Here is a 24,336-nt window from a genome sequence, read left to right on the forward strand (position 1 = left end):
CCAGGAGGATTGCTTGAGGCTAGGAGTTTGAGGCCAGCCTGGACAACATTGTGAGACCTGTCTCTACAAAAAAAAAATATTAGTCAGGTGTGGTGGTATGTGCCTGTAGTCCTAGCCACTCAGGAGGCTGAGGCAGGAGGATCACTTGAGACCAGGGGTTTGAGGCTGTAGTGAGCTATGACTGGGCCACTGCTCCCCAGCCTGGCAACAGAGCGAGACCCTGTCTCTTAGGGGGAAAAAAACAGAGTTAATAAAATGACTAACCTGAATCATATATTGTGACAGTTAATATTGAGTGTCAACTTGACTGGACTGAAGGATGCAAAGTATTGTTATTGGGTGTGTCTATGAGGGAATTGCCAAAGGATATTAACATTTGAGTGGACTGGAGATGCAGACCCACCCTCAATCTGGGTGGGTACCATCTAATCAGCTGTCAGAACGGCTAGAATAAAGCAGGCACAAGAAGGTGGAAAGAGCTGACTTGCTGAGTTTTCCAGCCTTCATCTTTCTCCTGTGCTGGATGCTTCCTGCCCTCGAACATTGGACTCCAAGTTCTTCGGCTTATGATCTCTTGGACTTATACCAGTGGTTTGCCAGGGGCTCTCGGGCCTTCAGCAACAGAGTGAAGGCTGCACTGTCAGCTTCCCTACTTTTGAGGTTTTGGGACTCGGACTGGCTTCCTTGCTCTTCAGCTTGCAGACGGCCTATTGCGGGGCTTCACCTTGTGATCCTGTAAGTTAATTCTCCTTAATAAACTCTCCTTCATATATGCATCTATCCTATTCGTTTTGTCCTGCTAGAGAACGCTAATACATATATTATCTGAATATTTGCTTCTGTGAGAAAAATGGGCACAAATAACTTTTAACCAGAAAAATGCTTTTCTGCTAATTTTGTTTCTCTCTTTTGAGGAACATAGAGATTTAACTCAGTAATAATCTGACATAGGATAGGGTAAACCAGATGCTTACCCAGCTCTCTCATTATTAAAATAGGTAGCCAAAGAGCATTCATAGATACAGAGGGAGTATTTGAGGTCATAGGCCATTAAATTAGCATTACTATATGCTTATTTGTTAGTTTCATCACATCTGGTTCTTTGAATAAAAAGTCTCCATTAATTTAGAAGAGCATATCAAGTTGTTATCTTATTCTGAATGAGAGATACCAAAGTTTTCATTCCAAAATTCTCAAATACCCAGAAACTTACTACTCAGTGGGAGGACATTAGTAAACCCAGAAGACAAAAAGCTAATTAACTGTCTCACTGAAACATTCCTTCCTTTTTGAAAAGTCAACTAGGGACCCATGGACTCTGAGCCCATTGTCAAATGGTGTGTGAAAGAGATCCAAGTTCAACAATAAATATCATCAGCAATATAATGGTTCTCTCCAGCCCTCAGGGCCAAATGGCCTGCATTTTAGCAAATTGATTTTGCTCATGAATTGTGTTAAGCCAAGCAATTGTTTCCCATGACATGCTTGAACCCACGTTTGCTTTGTCTATGAAATTCATGGTTGAATTTGTCCAATTGCTGATTGCTATTCCCATTTGCTTTAATAATAGTCACTTCCTTCATCAGTAATGGGTTTTATATACAGTGCGCAGTCACAGTCATTCAATGTCACCCATAAACATTTGATGAATTGTCCAATACAGTTATGAGAGTTGCTTATTTGCGATACAGCTAGGGTAAGTCTTACTGAGTTAATGAGATGATATGACATTAGGCCATGGGTGTTTCCTCCCCCACATTATCTATACACACTCTTTTATTCAAGGACCCATTTGGGTCATTACCATAATCTTCATCAACTTGTCAAGATAATGAAGGGCCCACTGAGTTCAGGGAAGGCTTGGCATAATTCATGAAAATTTAAAGAACATAGATGTAGCAAGAGTTTGGGCGCTACAGATAAACAAGATCTACATAGACAACCACAAGGAAAGAGCTTCAGCAGACATTCTGCTTTGGAAGGGGGAGAGTTTGAGCTCAGTTTTGAGACAGAACAGAGGCACCTATTCTGAAATGTCTAGGACATACTGCTGGAGGATGAGAAGGTGAAAACAAACTTAGAGACGATAATCAAGGTTGGAAAGAAAGAGTAGCTCTCGAGCCTGCTTTCAGCAAATCCTACATCTGTATTTGTTATGGCCACATAAATCTGGGTTTGGTGGGAGGGGGCAAGTTAGTTATCAACTTTGACATGTGCCTACCAGACTTGCTTAGCAATCAGATGAGGTTTATAATTGCTTCCCCTAACCATTCCAGAGCACCACAATTTGTAGCCTTCTGCACACTGATTTCTGACCAAAGGATTCTGTTCCATTAATGCCCCATTAAATTCACCTCAGATGGCTGATAGCACCATGTTGAACTCTCACTCAGTGTGGCTATGAGTTAGTGAATTGGCCCTCTGAAAAGCAATATATAGTCTCCTTTTAAATTATGTTAGAATGAGTAGAGAATTTCAAGTTCTTCTAGATCAACACCTTGGTTTTTTTAAAAATGTGTTCATTCGTTTTCAAATATTCATTGAAGGTCCAACCTAGGCCAGATTAGATCCTTGCTCTTAAGACTATAACACATAATTGGGGGATCCAGGCATTGAATAATAAAGTAATAAATTATGTCAAGTGTGGGAGGTGTTAAGAATGAAACAGACATGGTAATATGATAGAGTTACTCTAGAGGGAACAGAGGATTAACTATTATAGATGAAATCAGAAAACAGTGAAAAGTATCCTTCGAGGAGGTGACTCAGAGATGAGATTTGAATGATGACATGAAGCCACATGAAGGGGAAGAGAAGATGGTAGACGTTACAGGTGAAGAGAACAACATGTGCAAAGGCACTGAGGTGGGAACAAGAATGATATGTTTGACAAAAGAAGTCAGTGGGAGAGAATGAGACTTACAGGAGCTGGGGAGATGGGGCAGGACCCACCATTGAAGTTAAAGAACTAACCTGGATTTTGGGTTTTACATTTAAGTCTTTAATCCATCTTGAGTTAATTTTTGTATAATATGTAAGGAAGGGGTCCAGTTTCTGTTTTCTGCATATGACTAGCCAGTTTTCCCAACACCATTTATTAAGTAGGTAATCCTTTCCCCATTCTTTGTTTTTGTCTGTCTGTCGAAGATCAGATGGTTGTAGATGTGTGATGTAATTTCTGAAGTCTCTGTTCTGTTCCATTGGTCTATATATCTGTTTTGGTACCAGTACCGTGCTGTTTTAGTTACTGTAGTCTTGTCGTATAGTTGGAAGTCAGATAGCGTGATGCCTCCAGCTTTGTCCTTTTTGATTAGGATTGTCTTGGCTATATGAGCTCTTTTTTGGTTCTATATTAAATTTAAAGTAGTTTTTTCTAATTCTGCAAAGAAAGTCAACAGTAGCTTGATGGGAATAGCATTGAATCTATAAATTACTTTGGGCAATATGGCAATTTTCACGATATTGATTCTTCCTATCTGTGAGAATGGAATGTTTTTCCATTTGTTTGTATTCTCTTATTTCCTTGAGCAGTGGTTTGTAGTTCTCCTTGAAGAGGTCCTTCACATCCCTTGTAAGTAGTAATCCTAGGTATTTTATTCTCTTCGTAGCAATTGTGAATGGGAGTTTGCTAAAAATTTGGCTCTCTGACTATTATTGGTGTATAGGAATGTTTGTGATTTTTGCACATTGATTTTGTATCCTGAGACTTTGCTGAAGATGCTTATCAGCTTAAGGAGGTTTTGGGCTGACACGATGGGGTTTTCTAAATATATAATCATGTCATCTGCAAACACAGACAATTTGACTTCCTTTCTTCCTATTTGAACACCCTTTATTTCTTTCTCTTGCCTGATTGCCCCGGCCAGAACTTCCAACACTATGTTGAATAGGAATGGTGAGAGAGGACATTCTTGTGCTGTGTTGTGTTGTGCTGGTTTCCAAAGGGAATGCTTCCAGCTTTTGCCCATTTCATATGATATTGGCTATGGGTTTGTCAAAAGTAGCTCTTATTATTCTGAGCTATGTTCAATCAATACCTAGTTTATTGAGAGTTTTTAACATGAAGGGATGTTGAATTTTCTCGAAGGCCTTTGCTGCATCTATTGAGATTATCATGTGGTTTTTGTCATTGGTTCTGTTTATGTGATGGATTACGTTTATTGATTCGTGTATGTTGAACTAGCCTTGCATCCCAGAGATGAAGCTGACCTGATCATGGTGGACAAGCTTTTTCACGTACTGCTGGATTTGGTTTGCCAGTATTTTATTAAGGATTTTCACACCGATGTTCATCAGGGATATTGGTCTGAAATTTTCTGTTTTTATTTTGTCTCTGCCAGGTTTTGGTATCAGGATGATACTGGCCTCATAAAATGAATTAGGGAGGAGTCCCTCTTTTGGGATTGTTTGGAATGCTTTCAGAAGGAATGGTACCAGCTCCTCTCTGTACCTTAGGTAGAATTCGGCTGTGAATTCATCTGGTCTTGGGCTTTTTTTGGTTGGGAGGCTATTAATTATTGTCTCATTTTCAGAACTTGTTAGAAAACCTAGGTAATACCATTTAGGACATAGGCATGGGCAAAGACTTCAAGATGAAAACACCAAAAAAAAAAAAAAAATTGCAACAAAAGCCAAAACTGACAAATAGGATTTAACTAAAGAGCTTCTGCGCAGCAAAAGAAACTAGCATCAGAATGAACAGGCAACCTACAGAATGGGAGAAAAATTTTGCAATCTACCCACCTGACAAAGGTCTAATATCCAAAATCTACAAGGAACTTAAATAAATTTACAAGAAACAAACAAACAAACAAAAAATCAAAAAGTGGGCAAAGAATATGAACAGACACTTCTCAAAAGAAGATATTTATGCAGCCAAGAAACACAGGAAAAAAGCTCATCATCACTGATCATCAGACAAATGCAAATCAAAACCACAATGAGATAGCATCTCACACCAGTCAGAATGGCGATTATTAAAACAACAGATGCTGGTGAGTCCGTGAAGAAATAGGAATGCTTTTACATTATTGGTGGGAGTATAAATTAGTTCAACTATTGTGGAAGATTGTGTGGCCATTTCTCAAGGATCTAGAACCAGAAATACCATCTGACCCAGCAATCCCATTACTGGGTATATACCCAAAGGATTATAAATCATTCTACTATACACATGCATATATATGTTTATTGCAGCACTATTTACAACAGCAAAGACTTGGAACCAACCCAAATGTCCATCAGTGATAGACTGGATAAAGAAAAAGTGGTACATATATACCATGGAATACTATGCAGCCATAAAAAAGAATGAGATCATACCTTTTGCAGGGACATGGATGCAGCTGGAAACCATCATTCTCAGCAAACTAACACAGGAACAGGAAACCAAAGATTGCATGTTCTCACTCATAAGTGGGAGGTGAACAATGAGAACACATGGACACACAGAGGGGAAGAACACACACTGGGGTCTGTTGGGGGTGGGGGGTGATGGGGAGGGAAAGTATTAGGACAAATACCTAATGCATGCAGGGCTTAAAACCTAGATGACGGGTTGATAGGTGCAGCAAACCACCATGGCACATGTATACCTATGTAACAAACCTGCACGTTCTGCACATGTATCCCAGAACTTGAAGTTAAAAACAACAACAACAAAAAACAACAAAATAAACTCACCTGGGGCCAGAGCACTGTAAATGAGTAGTCAGGGAGGTTAAACAGATGTTTCAGATAAACAGCATGCCCAGTATACCAGACAGAAGATCCTGGGTAATAGTAATCTTTGAGTGGCAGAGAGAAGAGGAGCAGCCCATGAAATAGGCAAAGATCTTAAACTCCAATGCCTTCAGGAGCTATGCATGCACCATCAGCCAGTGAAGCAAGCCTAGATAGGAGGCAGACATGGCAACTGCATAGGACTAGAGAATGAGCAATATGCCTAACAGCATTTAGATTCATTAAGAAATACTTTACAGCCACAATAAAGCAAATCACCAAAAATACTTTGCAGGCAAAAATAAAACACATATGAGGAGGCAAGCAAAGCCCAAGGACCATCAATGTGCAATGCTGAGCTGCAGGAAAAGCAGGAAGTGGGCTGGGAATGAGAAAAAAATCAGTAAAGTGTGGTTTCCTATACGTTTTTTTAAAAAAAGGTTTTACCTTTTATTTCCATGAACTTAACAAAGAAAACAACATGTTTCACTAGACAGTCACCCAAACATTGTAATACTAATAACAACAACAACAACAACAAAAAACCCCACTATTTGTTACAGAACTTGTAAAACCTGAAAATGGTGGTAATAATAAAATGGTTCAAATGTGTAAAGAGAGGAATCGCAAATCCAAGTGGCCCATCCACCGACCAAATGTAGATATCTTCTTGAAGAATTGTGGCCATCTGCTTTGTGCTTGAGTGAATCCAGGGATGGGAAGCTCACCCCCTTGTAAGGCACTCTTTAAGTGTTCAGAAGGTTTTTTCACTTTGACCTGTTATTATGTAGAGCTAATGATATCTGCCACCTTGTAGTCCGATAATTACAGATATACCCTCTGGAGTCACAAAGAATGTATTTAATATCTTTCCAACTGCCAGCCCTTCAGATAATTTGGAAACAGTGACTCTGTTACTATCTTCCCTCTACAAGTCTTCCTTTTTCCAGGCAAAACATTCCCACCATCAACTACTCCCCAAATCTGTTTTCAGACACAACCGCCCTTCTTATGAACCTTCTTATTTGTCACTAACCATCTTAAAACAGTGCCCAGAAAGAACACAATGTTCCTAGCCAATTTATACTCTGGGGCTTCTTTAGGCATAATTTTCTACGTCTGCAGCAGTAGAAATACAATTACATTTTATGGAGCTCAGCCTCCTGCTGTTCCTGTTTCCTACCTCTCACCCTCCAAGGCAGTCTGTTTGTTGAATGTCCTGAACAGATGTATAATCTAGAGCGAGTGCTCCCATCAATATAAAGAATGCCATCCCTCATCACTCCATCACTTCTGATTAAGATCACTTGGTCTAATGTACATTAAGTTCTATACCAATAATGCCTGTGCGGAGCTGCATGCTTTTCATACCTCTTTCTGAATACTGTGTTATTAGATACTCAGCCTGGAGAAGCATTTTCATACAAAGAGGAAGACAAAACTGAGAAAGAATGGTTAAAGACAAAGGGAAAATTGGGAATCTCACTGTTGGAAAGAATGGTAGATGGGAACATCCAATGACCTGGCTTTGAATCTGGTTCTCTACTAACCATTGCTACTTAAAAAAGTAGTAATAATAACAATAAGAACAGAAACTGCTATCTATTAACAAATTCTTGGTAAGTACCAAGCCCTGAAATAAGTCTTTCAGGCTTCGATATCATATGGTTAGGAGATGCCACTGGGATTTGAACTTACTTCTGCCTGTTTCTAGACTTCAATCTCTACACAGTCTTTTACCACAATCTCCCTTAGTGGATACTGTCTATACTACATATGACTTATACCACTGATTTAAAAAAAAAAGAAAAGAAAGAACTCTTAGAGTAATTACTTCTCCTGAGATGATCCTCCAAAATGTAGAAGTAGAAACATGTGTTTTCTTATCTGTGGGGCCATCAGAGCATGCAGACAAGGGCAAAAGAATAAGAGAGGAGAGCGAGGCCATACACCAACCACAGTGCTGTACATTGTGTCTTGAACTGGGCTGAAATGTAACCATGCAGCTTCTGTTTCAAGCATATTTGGAACATCGACAAGATTTCAAGGTGACTGTTCAGCCTAAGAAAACAGCGTTTTCAAGCACTTTTAATGCTACCTTAGCAGTACTTACTAGTATATAATTCATGTGCTAATTTATTCATTAAAACAGTCTGCATTTGGCAACATTTTGTTAACCTTAGTTTACATGACTGAGATTGGTATTTGTATTTTAATTACATCTCTTTATAATTACTCTATAATTCTGATTTTCTTCCAATGTGAACTAAGCCTTTATCAATCCCCAAACTGCATTCCACATCCAATGAAAATGAGTTCAAATTATAGTTTTATAGAATATGGCTTTGGAAAACCCAGAGAGCCTATTCCCAAAGGTAGTCATGCATCAGAGCCTCCTGGGAATTTCCTTATATAATGACTGATTCCTGAGGGCTGTGCAATCTACTCGATCAGAATCTCCAGGGACAGGACCTCCTGAGAATTGAGATCTGCAGCAACTAGTCCACAAATCAGCACTTAGGTACTGGTGACTAGATTATTTCCACTCTACGCACATCCACTACAGCTCTTGGAAAACATAGGAAGCAAAAGATAGTAAGGGTTATCCTAAAGGCAGAATAACCAGCCACTTCACGAAATCCAATGCATCCCAGAAACATTAATTATAAGTTTCATTATTAACTGCTGACCTATTGTTCTTTATTTTCAGGATTTGAGTTGCCATTTTAATGTCAGTACTGCAAAGAAGCCCTATAGACACACACACAAAAAGTTGCATAGATTTTAACTGGTCCCTGGAAACAAGGTAGAGATAATCATGTGGTTTATTTGACAGAGCCACATGATAAACAATCTAGATAAACAATGTGTTTTAAAACGCATTCTCAAAGAGTTAAAACAGGAATGTCAAATAGACAGCAAATATGATACCTCCCTCCTATCTGATGCCCTTGGCAGGCATTGCTAATCAATCACAGCACTTTTCCTTGCATCCACAAACAGCCTCAAAGTCCTTTTAACCAATCACTCCAGGGCACTAGTGCTATCTAATCTGCTCTACCATGTGGGGGACATACTTTCCCCTCTTTGGCTAGAATAAACAGGTAAACTGAAATCACCTTATATTTTATAACAGCCTGATCCATGACAGGCTCTACACTCCACATGGTGGAAATGGGCATCTGAAGGTTCTCATGTAGACAGGGCTTTAGGTGAGGATCACCTGGCTCTTGCCGATTCATGGTTGTAGTGGTTTTACACTTATATCTTTGAATGGGAGTACTTAGAAATAAATTAACTTCTTTAATATTTATGATATGTGAGTTACACTTATTCAAACCAACCTAGTTTTTCCTCACAATAATTCAGTTTCGCTTTGAATAAATGCTGTTGGGAACGACAAGCTGAGTTCCAAAGTGTTTTAAAAATTAAGTGTAGCATTTGACTAAAACAATCATCTATCAATCTGCTTGATTTTCACCGGTAGCACCATAGGTTTTCTTCTGTGGAGATTCTGGGCCGTATCTCCATGCAAATATTTACTGTCCTGGTAAATGACAGGATAGGAATCACAAGGACACTTGTTTTCTGCTGGTTTTCATTTGAAAAAGAAAATCATTATAATTAATTAGTCTTGGGTTCCCATGATGGCCATTCTTGACTCCTTGGCTTCTACTGCCACTTTCCAAGTCAGACTAAATAGAATTCCATTTCAGACCATATGTAGGGTAATACTTGATCCATTAGGTTGATGTCATCCCAACGACAGTCCCCATGATCAAACAATAAGATCAGAGAGAGCAGACCCACCTTCTCATAGATGCTGTCATTCCTGTGAAAGTCTCCAGCCTTCCTGGGAAGAACATGGACGTGAACGTGCTGAAAATGTACAAGAAAGAAAAAAGTAAATGTGATTATCTCCCCATGTATTTTTAGACTTGACAGTGATGATCTCATGAAGCCCAATTACTCCATGATGGTTCCTGCTGGGTTATTTTTCAGAGGAAGTTGATATCCACCTTCGGTAACTATACCTGAATTCTGCTGAGAAGAGAGCGCACTAAGCAAGAGAGAACAACTTGGTGGTATATATACAAGAGTTGGAGTGAAATGCTAGAGTGTTTCAGAGGCTCTATGGAATTATTCATGGTTGTCAGTCTTGGTTGTAGTTAGCCAGTGCTTTGAAATGACAGCACATCTTCAAAGATGACCATCATGACTCTGAATCTGACAAGAAATAAGAATTGGCTAACAGAGAACTGCATAAGTAAAGAGCGAATAAATGAGAGTAGCAAGTAGTATAGGCAGAATTACAGACTCAGAGCTTTGAGAAATAATCGTATAATAGTAATACAAACAGTTCTCATTTATTAAGCATTTATCCTATGATAAGGAAAGCTGTGTGTTTGGCATTCTGTCATTTAGTACTCTTAAAAATCCTGTAAGGCAGCCGGGCGCAGTGGCTTACGCCTGTAATCCCAGCACCTTGGGAGACCAAGGGGGGCAGATCACAAGGTCAGGAGATCGAGACCATCCTGGCCAACACGGTGAAACCCTGTCTCTACTGAAAATACAAAAACAAAAAATTAGGAGGCTGAGGCAGGAGAATGGCGTGAACCCAGGAGGCAGAGCTTGCAGTGAGACAAGATCACGCCACTGCATTCCAGCCTGGGCAACAGAGTAAGACTCCTTCTCAAAAAAAAAAAAAAAAAATCCTGTGAGGCAAGGTCTACTATGATCTCCATTTCAGAGAAGAGGAAATCAATGTTTGGTGAGGCCAGAGCACCACAGGAAGTAAAAGTCAGCACCGGAAATGAGGCCTCTTGGCTTTTGCTCTCACGTGTTTCATTAGCACATGCACTGATTCTGCGAATTTAATCTTTTAAATAGCCCATTTCCCTAGTCTACTAAAGCACCCAGGTAATATACATAGCAATGCTATTATGCAATGATCGTGAATCAAGGCTCAGAGCATATCTAATTCAATATATTCTTTAAGGCTAAACTGCCATTTGAAAGTTTTACTTTCCAAATAGCCTCTATTGTACCTTGGGTGAAGTTAAACCTCACTTCTGCCCTTGAGCTATGTTCCACTTTTATTACAAACCATGGCGAGGAATGTGAAAATGAAGAGCTTAAATAGAGGCAGACAGTGGGTCAAACCTCATCCCTGATCACCCACCCCTTCTTGATTACTGCGATCGGGCTCCAAGGCTCCAAAAGGCCTCCAGAGAACATAAGATTAAGTGTCCCTGTGGCTTTGCAGTACAAGGAGGGGGAAAATGATACCCTATTAAAGCTGAGGCAGGGTACAACGTGGTCCAAGGTGAATGAAGCAGAGAGGAGCTTCAAAGCAGCCCCTGAGCACAGTTCCCAAAGAGTGACATGCTTTTGCCAGAATATTCACCAGTCAATGATAAAGACAGTCATGGATCTCTCAGCAACTGGGCCAAGTGTGTATTTAAGTCACAAAGATTATGTGAGCATGGAGAGAGAAAGTGAAAGAACAAGGAAAAAATAAATCACAAACTACCCATGAAACCAAATTCTTAGGAGAAAGCCAGGCAGGTGGGCCTGGGCTGAAATCTATTGAAATCTCTAGATGGGCTGACTTAAAAGCAAAACCAGGAAAATAACATAGCACAAGGATAGAGACCACCCTTAGAAGGAGCCTTCATTCACTCTTTAATTCCAGAATCTCTTGCTATCCTTACTTCTTTTCATCTTTTTCTCCTTTCTTCCTTCTTTCCCCCTCCTCCTTTCTTCCCCTCTTCCTCCCTCCCATCTATCCATCTTTCACCACCTCCCTAGTACATTGTAGGAAGTTCCAGACCAGTGTCTTGCAGTTAAACATCCTAATACAAATCCTGGACCTACCACAAACTAACTGTGTGACCTTGCCTCACAAAGTCTATGTGTCAGTATCCTTATCTATATGGGGATTATAATGGTTGCTACCTCACAGGGTTAAGAGGATTAAGTCTGCTAACCATGTGCTGAGCATTCAGCTTTGCATGTAGTTACTACTCATTACCTAGAAATGTACAAGAATTACTTTTATTATTTAAAAAAACACATTTAAACCTGAAGACCAAGTAGACATCACATTCAGGGATTGATTTCTGTACCAGCAAAAAAAAAAAAAAAAAAAAAAGGAAAGATATTAAGAAGCTCCTTGAATGAGGGCATTGTTTAAGCATCTCTTTGGCAAAAGCTGGTTTCTGTTGCTTTGACTAGCCATTCTCAATCTTCTACCTGTACTTGGGGCTTGTTAAAATGCAGACTACAGGGCCCTGAAAGTCCACATTTCTAACAAGCTCCCAGCTGATGCTGGTCTAATGCCACACTTCGAGAACCACTGGCTTACAATATCCATCTGGTTTCTTACCTCGCTTCTGCCAGTGTGGGCACTGAGGTCACTCGCTGTTTTGCCTGCCCTACTGCATTATGTGTAGACTCTTTGTCTCTTTTCTTGTTTTTTCCTCTTTTCCTTCCTTCTGTCTTTTCTTTCTCTTCTTTTCCTCCTTCGTTTTTATTTTTTTCCCTTCCCTTCCTTCTTTTCTTTCTCCCCATAGAATCTCACTCTGTCACCCAGGATGGAGTACAGTGATACAATCATAGCTCACCGCAGCCTTCAACTCCCAGGCTCAAGAGATCCTCCTGCCTCAGCCTCCCAAAGCTGGGACTACAGGTGCATGCCACCACACCAAGCTAACTTTTTTTTTTTTCCTCATATTTTTAGCAATGGAGTTCTCACTATGTTGCCCAGTCTTGTCTCAAACTCCTGGCCTCAAGCAATCCCCTCTCCTCAGCCTCCCAAGTAGCTGGCATTACAGGTGTGAGCTACTACGTCCAGTATGTGGAGACATCTTTCTGAATGCTTCTCTGGCTTTCTGCACTCTGACAACTCTCCTTGCCTGATCCTCAGGAATATGCCTGTCAGTATCCACTACTAACATACAGTGGGCTGCGAACCTGCACTTGGGAACCTCCAGGGTCCAGGTCTATCCCCTGCCTCCTTTTCTTTATCCTCCTCTTCTGGGTTTAGTGTTCAGGGCTATCTCTATAGGCTATGTTACCACCAAGTTCTAGAAAAGCCACTCTTGATCACTGGTAACCACTTGAAATTCGCTGTGACACACTAAAGACAGTAAACAGCTCACTGTACAGGTGGTTTTTTCCCAAGGGCATAGATCTCAACCCACCCTGATATCTTGACATAATTTCTTAAGTGACAGGCTGATCACAGGATGCTGACAACCCACTCGGCTTCTCAGAACAGGGAAATCATGATAAAGCCAGCTCAAAGCCTCATTGCTGTGAAAAAATACCATCACTATGGCCTTCGAACAGAATGACATTCTGATAAAACCCTATGAATATCAGAGATGAAGATAATTTGATATAATCTGTTCTTAGTGGTTTCATATTAAGCTGTGGTGATCACAACTTACTTTTCTAAGTGCCAACAAAACATATATTTAATAAAAGCCTTCCACAAATTTGCCAGGAGTTGCAGTTTAGCTGCTTGAGTTAGAAGAGTATCTTTTTAAAGTCCCATGACACATTCCACACCAAAAATGTTTTCATGGTCAAATAACGTTTCACAAAGGTCATTATCACATTAAAGTATGAGAACTTCCACACAAAAGATGCTTGTTTAACTTCATCTAATATAGCATTCTAGAAACTTATTTGACTGTGGAGTCCTGATTTTTATTCATGTAACACTTCTGTAGACTTTTCTAAAGTGTACATTCATTCACTCAAAAATATCTATTTCTAGGTGCTATTCTAGGAACGAGGGCTATGGTAATGGACAAGACAAAGCCTCTGTCCCCACAGAGCTTATATTCCAATGGGTGATGCAGAAGATAAGGAAATGACTCATTTTATATTCTAATTTTGGATAGAAATAAGTGTCATGAAGAAAAACATAATGGTATAAGGTAAATAGTGAGCACTGAGCCATTCTAACTTTTGACGTTTGGGAAGAGAAGTAGGACCCAATTTAAGGCTGTAGTGAGGAAAGAGGCAAAATCAAGAGAGGGTAAGTTCCAACAGCCCAGAGAACAAATTTCAAAGAGGGTATCACTAACAGTGTGAAATGTTTTTGAAAGCTTGAATTGTTTCAGTAAGGCTAGGAGAACAAAATACCATGAAAAGATGCTCAACATTATTAGTCATTAGGGAAATGCAAATGAAAACCACACTGAGCTACCACTTCATAATCACTAGAAAGGCAATAATCAAAAGACACAATAACAAGTGTTGGGCAGAGTGTGGAGAACTGGAACCCTCCTACACTGCTGGGAATGTAAAATCATGCAGCTACTTTGGAAAACAGTTTGGCAGTTCCTCAAAAAAGTTTAACATCGAGTTACCATGTGACTCAGATTTCTGATCCTAACACATACCGAAGAGAACTGAAGACATATGTCCATACAAAAACTTGTATGTGAATGTTTACAGCAACATTATTCACAACCACCAAAAAGTATAAACAACCCAAATGACTATCAACTGATCAATGGTAAACAAAGTGCAGTATATGAAGACAATAGGATATGATTTGACCATAAAAAGGAGTGATGTACACTAAGTGAAAGCATCATGCTCAGGGAAATAAGCCAGACAAAAACGGCAACATATTGTACAATGCCATTTATATGAAAATGCCAAACTAGGCTGATTCATAGAGAAAGAAAGATTTGTGGTTGCGAAGAGAGATGCAGGGTAACTGCTAACGGGCACAGGGTTTCTTTTGGGTTAATGGATATGTTCTGGAATTATATAGCAGTGATGGTTGCACAACTTTGTGACTATACTAAAAGAATGAACTGTGTACTTTAATAGGGTTTCTTTTACATTATGTGAATTATATCTCAATAAAGCTATTACTCAAAACAAAACAAAAAAAAAAAACAAAAAAAAAGTGCAGGCCGGGCGCTGTGGTTCATGTCTGTAATCCCAGCACTTTGGGAGGCTGAGGTGGGTGGATCACGAGGTCAGGAGTTCGAGACCAGTCTGACCAACATGGTGAAACCTTGTCTCTACTAAAAATACACAAAAAGTTAGCCAGACTTGGTGGCACATGCCTGTAATCCCAGCTACTCAGGAGGCCGAGGCAGGAGAATCATGTGAACCCAGGAGGCAGAGGTTGCAGTGAGCCAAGATTGTGCCACTGCACTCCAGTCTGGGCGACAGAGCAAGACTCCATTTCAAAAACAAACAAACAAACAAACAAACAAAAACAAAACTTAACTGCAGTGGGTTTCAGAGCAAGCGGGAGGTGAAGAAATAGAGACAGCGTGCAGTGCCGTCAGTTTTAGAGGCTCTGCCTCTTCTGCGCTGTCTCTGCTCCTTCCTCCATCTCTTTGAACACACCTCTTCTGCCCACACTCACCTGAGGATTGTCAGTGTGGTCATACTGATATCTTTTTTCCTTGTCAGAGTATATTGTAATTCAATTCTAAAGGACACAAACATGGTTCATGGCGGAGGAAAGGGCAAGGAAGGCTGAAGAGCGACCCTGCTCCACAGCCGGGGTCCTGCAACCTCAACCAGTTGGCCCTGTGTGAATCCTTCTCCCTCACATGTGCCAATGAGCAACTGCAGAAGGCAGGTCTGATTCTAAAGAATAACAGACGATACTGTGGTCAAAAGATAATGGCCACCTTCAAAGACATCCATGTCCTAATCCCTGACCTGTGATTCTATTAAGTTACAAAAGATAAATTATGGCTGCACATGAATTAAGGTTACTAACCAGCTGACCTTAAGATTGTGAGAGGTATCACAGATTTTCCAGGTTTGGCTCAATGTCATCAGGAGTCCTTAAAACTGGAAGAGGGTGAACATCATCAAAATTGTAAGAATGTGAAAAGCCAAGCCAGAGACTGGCAGAAAGGATTTGCAAATCACCTATCTGATAAGGGAAGTATGTCCAGAACACATAAAGAATTACTTACAACTAAGTAATAAAAAGGCAACAATCCTAAGTAAAATGGGCAAAGGATATGAACAGACATTTCTCCAAAGAGGATGGATAAATGAATACATGGAAAGATGCTCAACATCCTTAGCCCAAAACCACAATGACAATATCACTTAACAAATACTAGGGTAACTGTAATAAAGAGGACAGAAGGCCGGGTGCAGCGGCTCATGCCTGTAATCCCAGCACTTTGGGAGGCCAAGGTGGGTGCATCACAAGGTCAGGAGTTCCAAACCAGCCTGGCCAATATAGTGAAACCCTGTCTCCACTAAAAAATACAAAAATTAGCCAGGCGTGCTGGCAGGTGCCTGTAATCCCAGCTACTCAGGAGACTGAGGTAGGAGAATCACCTGAACCCGGGAGGTGGAGGTTGCAGTGAGCCGAGATTGCACCACTGCACTCCAGCCTGGGTGACAGAGTGAGTCCATTTCAGAAAAAAAAAAAAAAAGATAACAACAAATGCTGGCAAGGAAGTAGAGAAATTGGAACCCTAGTACAAGCTGGTGCAGATGCAAAATGGTAAGGCTGCTTTAGAAAACAATTTCTGCAGTTCCCCAAAAGGTTAACAATAATGTTACCGTATGACCCATGCACTGTTTCCAGCAATTTGTTATAGCAACAAGTAGAGAATGAATACAGATGCCTTGATATTTTTATTGCATAGTTTACACATTTTTCTTATCTCTGCAACACCTCTATGAAGTCAGTATTATTCTACCAATTTTGTAGGTAAGAAGACAAAATTTTCTCTCAGCAAGACTCGGGGGAATCTTCATCTATTGCCTTTTTTTTTTTTTTTTTGAGACAGGGTCTAACTCTGTCACCCAGGCTGGAGCGCAGTGGCACGATCTCGGCTCACTGCAACCTCTGCCTCCTGAGTTTAAGTGAATCTCCTGACTCAGCCTCCTGAGTAGCTGGGACTACAGGAGCACGCCACTATGCCAGGCTAATTTTTTTTTCTTTTTGTATTTTTAGTAGAGACAGGATTCTACCATGTTGGCCAGGCTGGTCTCGAACTCCTGACCTCAGGTGATCACACCCAGCCTCTATTGTTTCTTCTATATTTGGATAATCACCAAAAGCTCTCAACTTGGAATAACCACATGCAATGTAACAATAAGATTGTTTCCATTTGTCGAATATCAAGGTCAAAAACTTATAGCATAGAAAATCTGAAAGAGACAGAAAAACACACAGGAGAAAAATTAGATCACCAGTTAATCTCACTACCAAGCAATAGCAATCCTGTTCTTCATATAGAGTGATACGAATATGATATATACTTTTTTTTTAGTCTCAATTGCCCTAGACACAAACCCTGAAGCAAGGATGAGAGTGCAAGTAGTTTATTTGGTGGGTGATCCCTGGAAACACAAGTAAGGGAGTATGCATCAAGGAAACAGGAAAGGAAAGGAGGCCAATATAGGATGTGTGATCAAGTGAGTTATTATTTCGTGTGACTGGAGCTTATAAAACCTGCTAGAGAACTCTGAAAGCCAGTGAAAAACATGCATCCCAGAGTTATTCCAGCCGAGGGGTGAGGGAACTAGCATATTCATACACCAACTCCTGTCCTCACTGGTTGAGAACTGCTCCTGGGGAGGCATCAATACTCCAGCATTTCTGCTTTCTCCCACCCGGAGAGTGAGAAAAGCCAGGTGTCCAGGGTCAGTCAGATGGAAGCCAGGCTAGGTAGGACGCATTGCAGCCATGGCGGGTGTGGGTAACACAATATGGGCAGAGCACAGACCCCATTTGTAGCAATGCTCTGCACGGTGCTGTCTTGTTTCTGACACCTGGAGTCTCCTAATTTGCTGCTGAACTGAAAGTTCAAGTATTTAGTCTCCTTTCCATGGGTGAGATAACCGATAAAGATCTGGTCCGTGGTTCCTAAACTGTAAAAAGCCCTAGAGCTTCCAGAACAAGCCTGGTATGTCCAGGGAGCAGCTCATGATGGAAGTAAGAATGGGGCACCAGAAAGGGCAGCAGGCTTCCGTTCCCCCTCCATGATTCAAACAGAGCAGCTCTGTTTTATCTGTTTCTGTGTTGGGATCCCATGCACAATTTCATTTGCAAAATGAATTTGTTACTAAAACAAACCAACAGAAAATCTTTGAAAACCACTAGGATTAGAATTGGGAAACATTAGGGGGATAGTAAGAGTGTCTAATTTCTTCATTTCACCGAAGAGGAGAGTGGCTCTTAGAAGACCAATAGCAAAGCAATGGCAGGGCCAGGACTAGAACCATGAGAACCCTGAAACCCTGACTTGTGTTCCAGTGCTTTCCACCACATCTTGCCCATCCTACCTTTCCCAGATCTCAAAAAGGCAGAAGCCCCTACAATTAAGCAGTTTGATGTTCCGTCACTGGAGATGGGTGGCCAAGGTTCAGATCCTACCTATTCTTTTTACTGAGTCGATTTCTTAACTTCTTTCATATTCTCTCATTTTTCAAGTGGGCACAAAACCAGTATCCCGGCAACTTAAGACTATTATGTTGATTATGTGAAATACGTAGGTAAAGCGCTTAAGCTAATGCTGCACATTCTGAATAATCAGTCAATTCCAGCAGTGACTATATTACAGGACATTAGTTTTAAAAATAATTTTGACAACCTGCTTCTGTTCTAAACCAGAAGGCTTAATTCTATGGTGAGCCTTGCTGAATGTATTCTACTTCACTCAGACCATCACGAGCCCCAAAGCTGTGTGTTCTACATGTCTGGATTTTGCCTTTCTTGATTTGGGGAGGCCTCATCTTCTGCAACTAAGTCAAGGGTCAGCATGAAATTATTGACAGCTACTTAGTTCTAAAATAAATGTCACTGGAAGTAATGCTACTTACAGGACTTTGAGGATACCTCAGCATGATCAACTCAAGAATCAAATTAGTGGTCTGTCAAAATGCACAGGCACACTGATGGTTTCTGATGCTACTGTCAATGACCTCCTTCACTTAGAATATTAGCAATGCTTAGGCAGTGGTGTGCCTTTCAGGAAACAGAGGAAACACAGTGCTTTCCATGTGTTCAAAGTGTCCCAATCAAGTTGGGAAACTTCAAGGAAAATCTAAAATAAAAAACCAATTCAGTTTGAACAAACAAAACAAACAAACAGAACACCTCCTAGAATTTGTGGAGACCCTGTGGAGTTTTGTGGCTTAACAATTGTGTTTTTAAGCCATACATCACTGGTGGTGCTCCAATTGTGAGTTATAATAATATTTCATAAGAGAGATGGTGCTCTCATGACATATGGGTGCCGTACATCATCTAAGCACCATAGCTTTGATGATGTATTGCTCCAAACCACAATGAGAGTTTAGAGCAGCTTTTAGCAACCAGACAGCTTTAAATTTCAAATTTTCAAAAATTAAGATCTTTTCAAGTAAAAAAAAAAAAGCAAGATGATGGGATCTGATGCTATATGAAGTGTCACTGACCTCTGAGAGCCTGGGTATATGCCTTTTCCTTTTGGCTTTGAGCTCACAAGGTGGAAATCATCGGCAGGTTCTTCTTCAATTCCTCCTCCATGAGCACAGAGGCCCAGGAACTGAACAGACATGAGCAAGTGTCAATGCATCCATTTTGCCAATCAATTTCCTCCATCTTCCACACTGCAAGCCTGAGTAGCTAGCTCATCATCATCCCAAAGTACTGGACTGCATAAAATGCTGTGATAGGCATTGGATAAACCCAGGAGAAGTGTTTTTTTTTTTTAAATTTTTAATTTTTTGGTTTGTTTTAAGGAGATCTTCCACTGAAATTCAGAACAAAAAGAACAGATAAAAAGTAGATAGACTTCCTTACTCATTGCTCTCAAACTCAAAACAGGGCATGTAGGAAGAAAACATGCCTTGTCTAGCATTTGTCTTTGTAAAGCAAAGGAAGCACTGATTCCAAATGAGGAGAAAAAGGTGAATGGCATATGGGCTTCTGATCCAGAGTAGGAGAGGGAGCTGTTGTCATAGTTCTGTCACCTTTCCTATTTTAACGATGTGTTTATAAGATGGTAATGTGGCTTATGAGAATGTACCCACTTCGTTTAAAAACCACTCACTTTTGGGGGCAAAGTAATCACAATCAATTAAGAAAACAGGTGTTGAGAGAACTTCTCCTCCCCCTCCCGCTTTTTAAAAAAATCCTACTGCAATAAACAGAACAAAATGAGAAATCTTCCTACTGTTTGTGTAATAGACCTAAACAGGAACAGTGAGAGACAATCACATTTCAAGTGGCTTCTTCCATTTTCCTTTACTAAGTGAATTAAAGGAAAGAATGAGAGTAGTTGCTGCCATGTGGAGGGAAACATCTGGGCAGAAGGAATTAACAGTCTTCCCTCCCATTCTCCTGCCTCTGATTTTTTGCTCCTTGGGCTTCCTCCAGTAGATTCCAACTCTCAAATTACTGTAGATATTTTGCATCCAGCTCCCTTCTTGACCACTTCCAAAGGGCAAAAACATCTTATTTCCACCAAAGAAAACCACTGGCTATCTCAGGAAGACGTTCCAGGCTTCTTTTCTCCCATAGTAGTAAGTTAACTATACAGTTTGGGTAACAAAGACATGGAAATAAATGCATCGCCCACTATTCTGAGGCTGTCAGTTGAAAGGTGAATGAGGCAGGCTTTGCATCTAGAGAAATATGGGTTCTTTCATGGGCTGGTAAATAAATCCCCCAAATTCAGTCCTCTTCTTCTCTATAAAGAGAATACTGACACATCACTTAATTATTTCTTTCACATAAGCCAAAAAGCTTTACTTACATATTTATAGTAATATCACACCATTCATCCACCCACTGTTTTCAAGTCATTATCAGTTCTAAGACTTGCTGCCATTTATATAAGAATATTATATGTTGGAACTGTACTTAGTACTGTATATTATCACGTCCTCACCAAAACATGAAAAAATGGAAACTGTTATTGTCTCCTTTTTTTTTTTTTTTTTTTTTTTTTTTTTTTTTTTTTTTCCAGTAAGCAAAGTGATGCTTACTGGAATTAAAAAAATTGTGCAGCCTCACCAAGCTGGCAAAAGTGGCCGAGCTAAGATTCTAAGTCAGGTTGATGGGATGTCAAGCGTCATCTGTATTTTGCTATGCTCCTTCCTGATTAAATAACTATTGTCTGGGTGACCACATGCCCCTCTTTGTTTGGAACCATCCAGGTTCAGGCCTGCAGGTATGAACAGGCCAGTGTAATAACAAACGGCAACTTCTTTCACTCTCCTAAGTTCTGCTTTGGACAATAAATTATATGGTCTCCCTAACTAGTAGTATAGTTCATGCCAGGAAATTTTATTTCTGCTGATTCTAACTATTCTCATCTGCAGGTAGCAGGGGAAAAACAAAGAAGAAAGGAAAGAAAGAAGGCTTTTGGAAGTTTTTAAAGAATGGATACTAACTCTTATCTACCACTACCTTTCATGAAACCTCCAGTAGGTTCAGAGTACAGCTCTGGGAGGGAAAAAGAAATACTTTACACTGAAACAGGGCCCCTCAAGCTCTAAAAAAAAAAACCTCGAGCATGCTAGAAACCTCTCCAGCTGAGCATTCTTTGCTGATTATCATCACAAGAGGCAACAGTAATAGCTGTTGCTATTTATTAAGCTCTTACTATATGCCAACCACCATATGCCAGAAACTGAGCTAAGCACTTTCTTTGTAAGATCTCAATTATTTATCATAAACTGCATGATAGATATAATCCAAATCATTGTCATCATTAATTTATAGATGAAGAAACTAAGGCTGAGGAAGGTGAAATGAGTAGGTCTGTCTGATGCCAACATCCAAGTGTGATACTACTATTGACACTCTGATACAGTTGAACACAGCCTAGTAAAAGTTCTAAGCCCATTGCCCCCGCACCCCCTGCTATTCACCTTTATGATATTAAGCTCTTCTGCAACAGAGTCCCATTAGAGAGAATAGGCTTCTAATAAATTTGAGATCAATCTTGTACAAATATTCTGCATTATCTTTTGGCTTGTGATTGGTTTTCAGTGACATAACAGCTTTAAATTCTTAAAGCTATTCAATGAGAATAGAGTAGATGTATTAGTCTGTTCTCACACTGCTAATAAAGACATACCTGAGACTGGATAATTTATAAAGGAAAGAGGTTTAATTGACTCACAGTTCAATTATAAGTAAATCTTTTTGGCTTATGTGAAAGCCACATAAGCCACATGAGGCTAAGGAGGCCTCAGGAAACTTACAATCATGGCAGAAGGGGAAGCAAACACATCCTTCACATGGGAGCAGCAAGGAGCAGAATGAGTGCCCAGTGAAGGGGAAGCCCCCTATAAAACTATCAGATCTCATGAGAACTAACTCACTATCACGAGAACATGATGGGGTAAACCACCCCCATGATTCAACTATCTCCATCTGGTCCCACCCACTACATGTGGGGATTATGGGAACTACAATTCAAGATGAGATTTGGGTGTGGACACAGTCAAACTGTATCAGTAGAATTTATGATCACTACCTCTAGAGAAGTTGACAAACCTAATCAAGAGCTATAAAACCAGAATAACTCCAGATGGAGGGCTCTCAGATGAGGTCATCCCTACTGCCTTGGGTTATGGACAGGTAGAACCCTGGGAAGACCATTCCAGGATAAAGAGTTTTCCTGTTCAGTCAGATATGCAGGAGCTCAGAGGTCCTTTGTAAAGTTGGTTCTGTTTGCTGCTGGGTGGGAAGGGACAGTGCCTTAGTAATGTCTCCATCTGAAAATGTATAAATGTTTCAAAATGACTTTTAGGAGACACAGAGGATGTTTCAAGATTTGTCACCCTTGTACTTTATCAGCTGTTGTTGTAGTCACCGAGTTTATAGTACATGTGCTTGGTAGAAAAAATTATAAGTGTTCTTCCTTCCATGTGGAATTCCTTTCTCTTTCCTTCTCTTCCTCTGAGTTTTAAAGAGCATGCTCAAATACCACCTCCTTTGTGTAGCCTTCAGACTCTTTCAGGCTCTTCTGATTCATTATACATATGTCCATGACAGCTTTTTACCACAAAGTATAAGTAATTACAGGTTTTCTCTTCTACTAGTCTGGAACTCTGTGCTATTTGTTACTTATTTTTCCCCTGATTATTTCTTTTCCCTAACCCTAGGTTCCTAGGTTAGAAGACATATCTTCTAAATGTTGAATGGATGGATGAATGGATGGATGGATGGATAGCTGGCTGGCTGGCTGGCTGGGTGGATGGGTGGATGGGTGGATGGGTGGTGGATGGGTGAATGGATGGGGAGATGAATAGATGGATGGGTATCCACCATGGGTGGGTGGATGGGTGGGTAGCTAGGTACATGAGTGGGAATGTGGACAGATAGGTGCATGGATGGATGAACGGATGGTTAAAAAATGGACAACTATTCATGCCTGTAATCCCAGCACTTTGGGAGGCCGAAGCGGGTGGATCACGAGGTCAGGAAATTGAGACCATCCTGGCTAACATGATGAAACCCCATCTCTACTAAAAATACAAAAAATTGGCCAGGCATGGTGGCAGGTGCCTGTAGACCCAGCTGCTTGGTAGACTGAGGCAAGAGAATGGCATGAACCTGGAAGGTGGAGCTTGCAGTGAGCCGAGATTGCACCACTGCACTCTAGCCTGGGCAACAGAGCAAGACTCTGTCTCAAAAAAAAAAAAAAAAAAAAAAAAGGACAACTACACTGCTTTTAATTTCTTAGCCTACTTGAAAGAAGAAACAATACATGCACTGATTTTCTTGGCTATTCTTGTCTTTTTCTTTTGCTTGAAAGTTCTTGTGCATACGAAGATATGGCCTATGAAGAGTCATTATGATCACATTGTACACACCTTTCTTCCCCATTGAAAAGTATCTTTTTACCAATATGTAAGTTTGAAGTTCTTGTGTTTCTAGCCTCACATAAATCCCTTTTAAAAAACTCCTCAGATATGCTCAAGTGTCTAGAGAAATAGCTCATCCTAAAAACAGTCAGCATTGCTAGGACTGCCAAGAGGACGTATTTGTTGTTCAGTATTAACTTCATTAAGAGTTACTGTGGTTCTCTCTCAGGAGAGAAGAAGAAACCTACCCTTTTTTTGGATATCTTCTGATTTTTACAAATTAATTACAGGGCGCTCTCTTTGTTAGACAAAATATCAAGAATATGTATTTTTTTATTTATACATCATATCAGAACATTAATTTGTAGAGTGATTCCCTCTGGGTGCCTTTCTGTTGGGTACACAAAGAAAGGATTTGGATGCAAATGAAAAAGTGATAGCATTTTTTCTTGTCTTACTCATTTTGTGACAAATGCACATTGCTTTACTGTTTGCTATACACATAATTACAGTTCTTTAATTTATGTTTCAATAAAATGTATAATAATAAACATTTACTGCTCCATGAATAAACATTCGAGTGAAGCCTCTAATGGAGGTTACATGTTTCGAGGCAGCTCTGTGGCTTTCCAGAAATCTCGCCTTCTACTTAATGAGCATCATTTCCATAATCTGTGCATTATTGCTTAAGCCTCCATTTAGAAATATTTCATAAAGCAAAAACTTGTGAAATATGATCAGTCCAAAGGGAAAAAATATTAAGGGAATTAGCAACTTGTCCTGTTAAAG

The 24,336-nt window shown here is 40.2% G+C and overlaps 1 protein-coding gene across 21 annotated transcripts in view; it reads right to left on the reverse strand.

Annotated features, from left to right (window-relative positions):
* FHIT (fragile histidine triad diadenosine triphosphatase) overlaps nucleotides 1–24,336 on the reverse strand; it is a 1,490,910-nt gene that overhangs the window by 165,840 nt on the left and 1,300,734 nt on the right. For all 21 annotated transcript variants that reach the window (XM_015130517.3, XM_077990313.1, XM_077990314.1 and 18 more), the window contains 1 exon segment: nucleotides 9,532–9,600. In XM_015130517.3, the coding sequence (XP_014986003.1) occupies nucleotides 9,532–9,600 (69 nt within the window).

The sequence above is a fragment of the Macaca mulatta genome, chromosome 2 (genome assembly GCF_049350105.2).
Source record: "Macaca mulatta isolate MMU2019108-1 chromosome 2, T2T-MMU8v2.0, whole genome shotgun sequence".
Taxonomy (NCBI): domain Eukaryota; kingdom Metazoa; phylum Chordata; class Mammalia; order Primates; family Cercopithecidae; genus Macaca; species Macaca mulatta.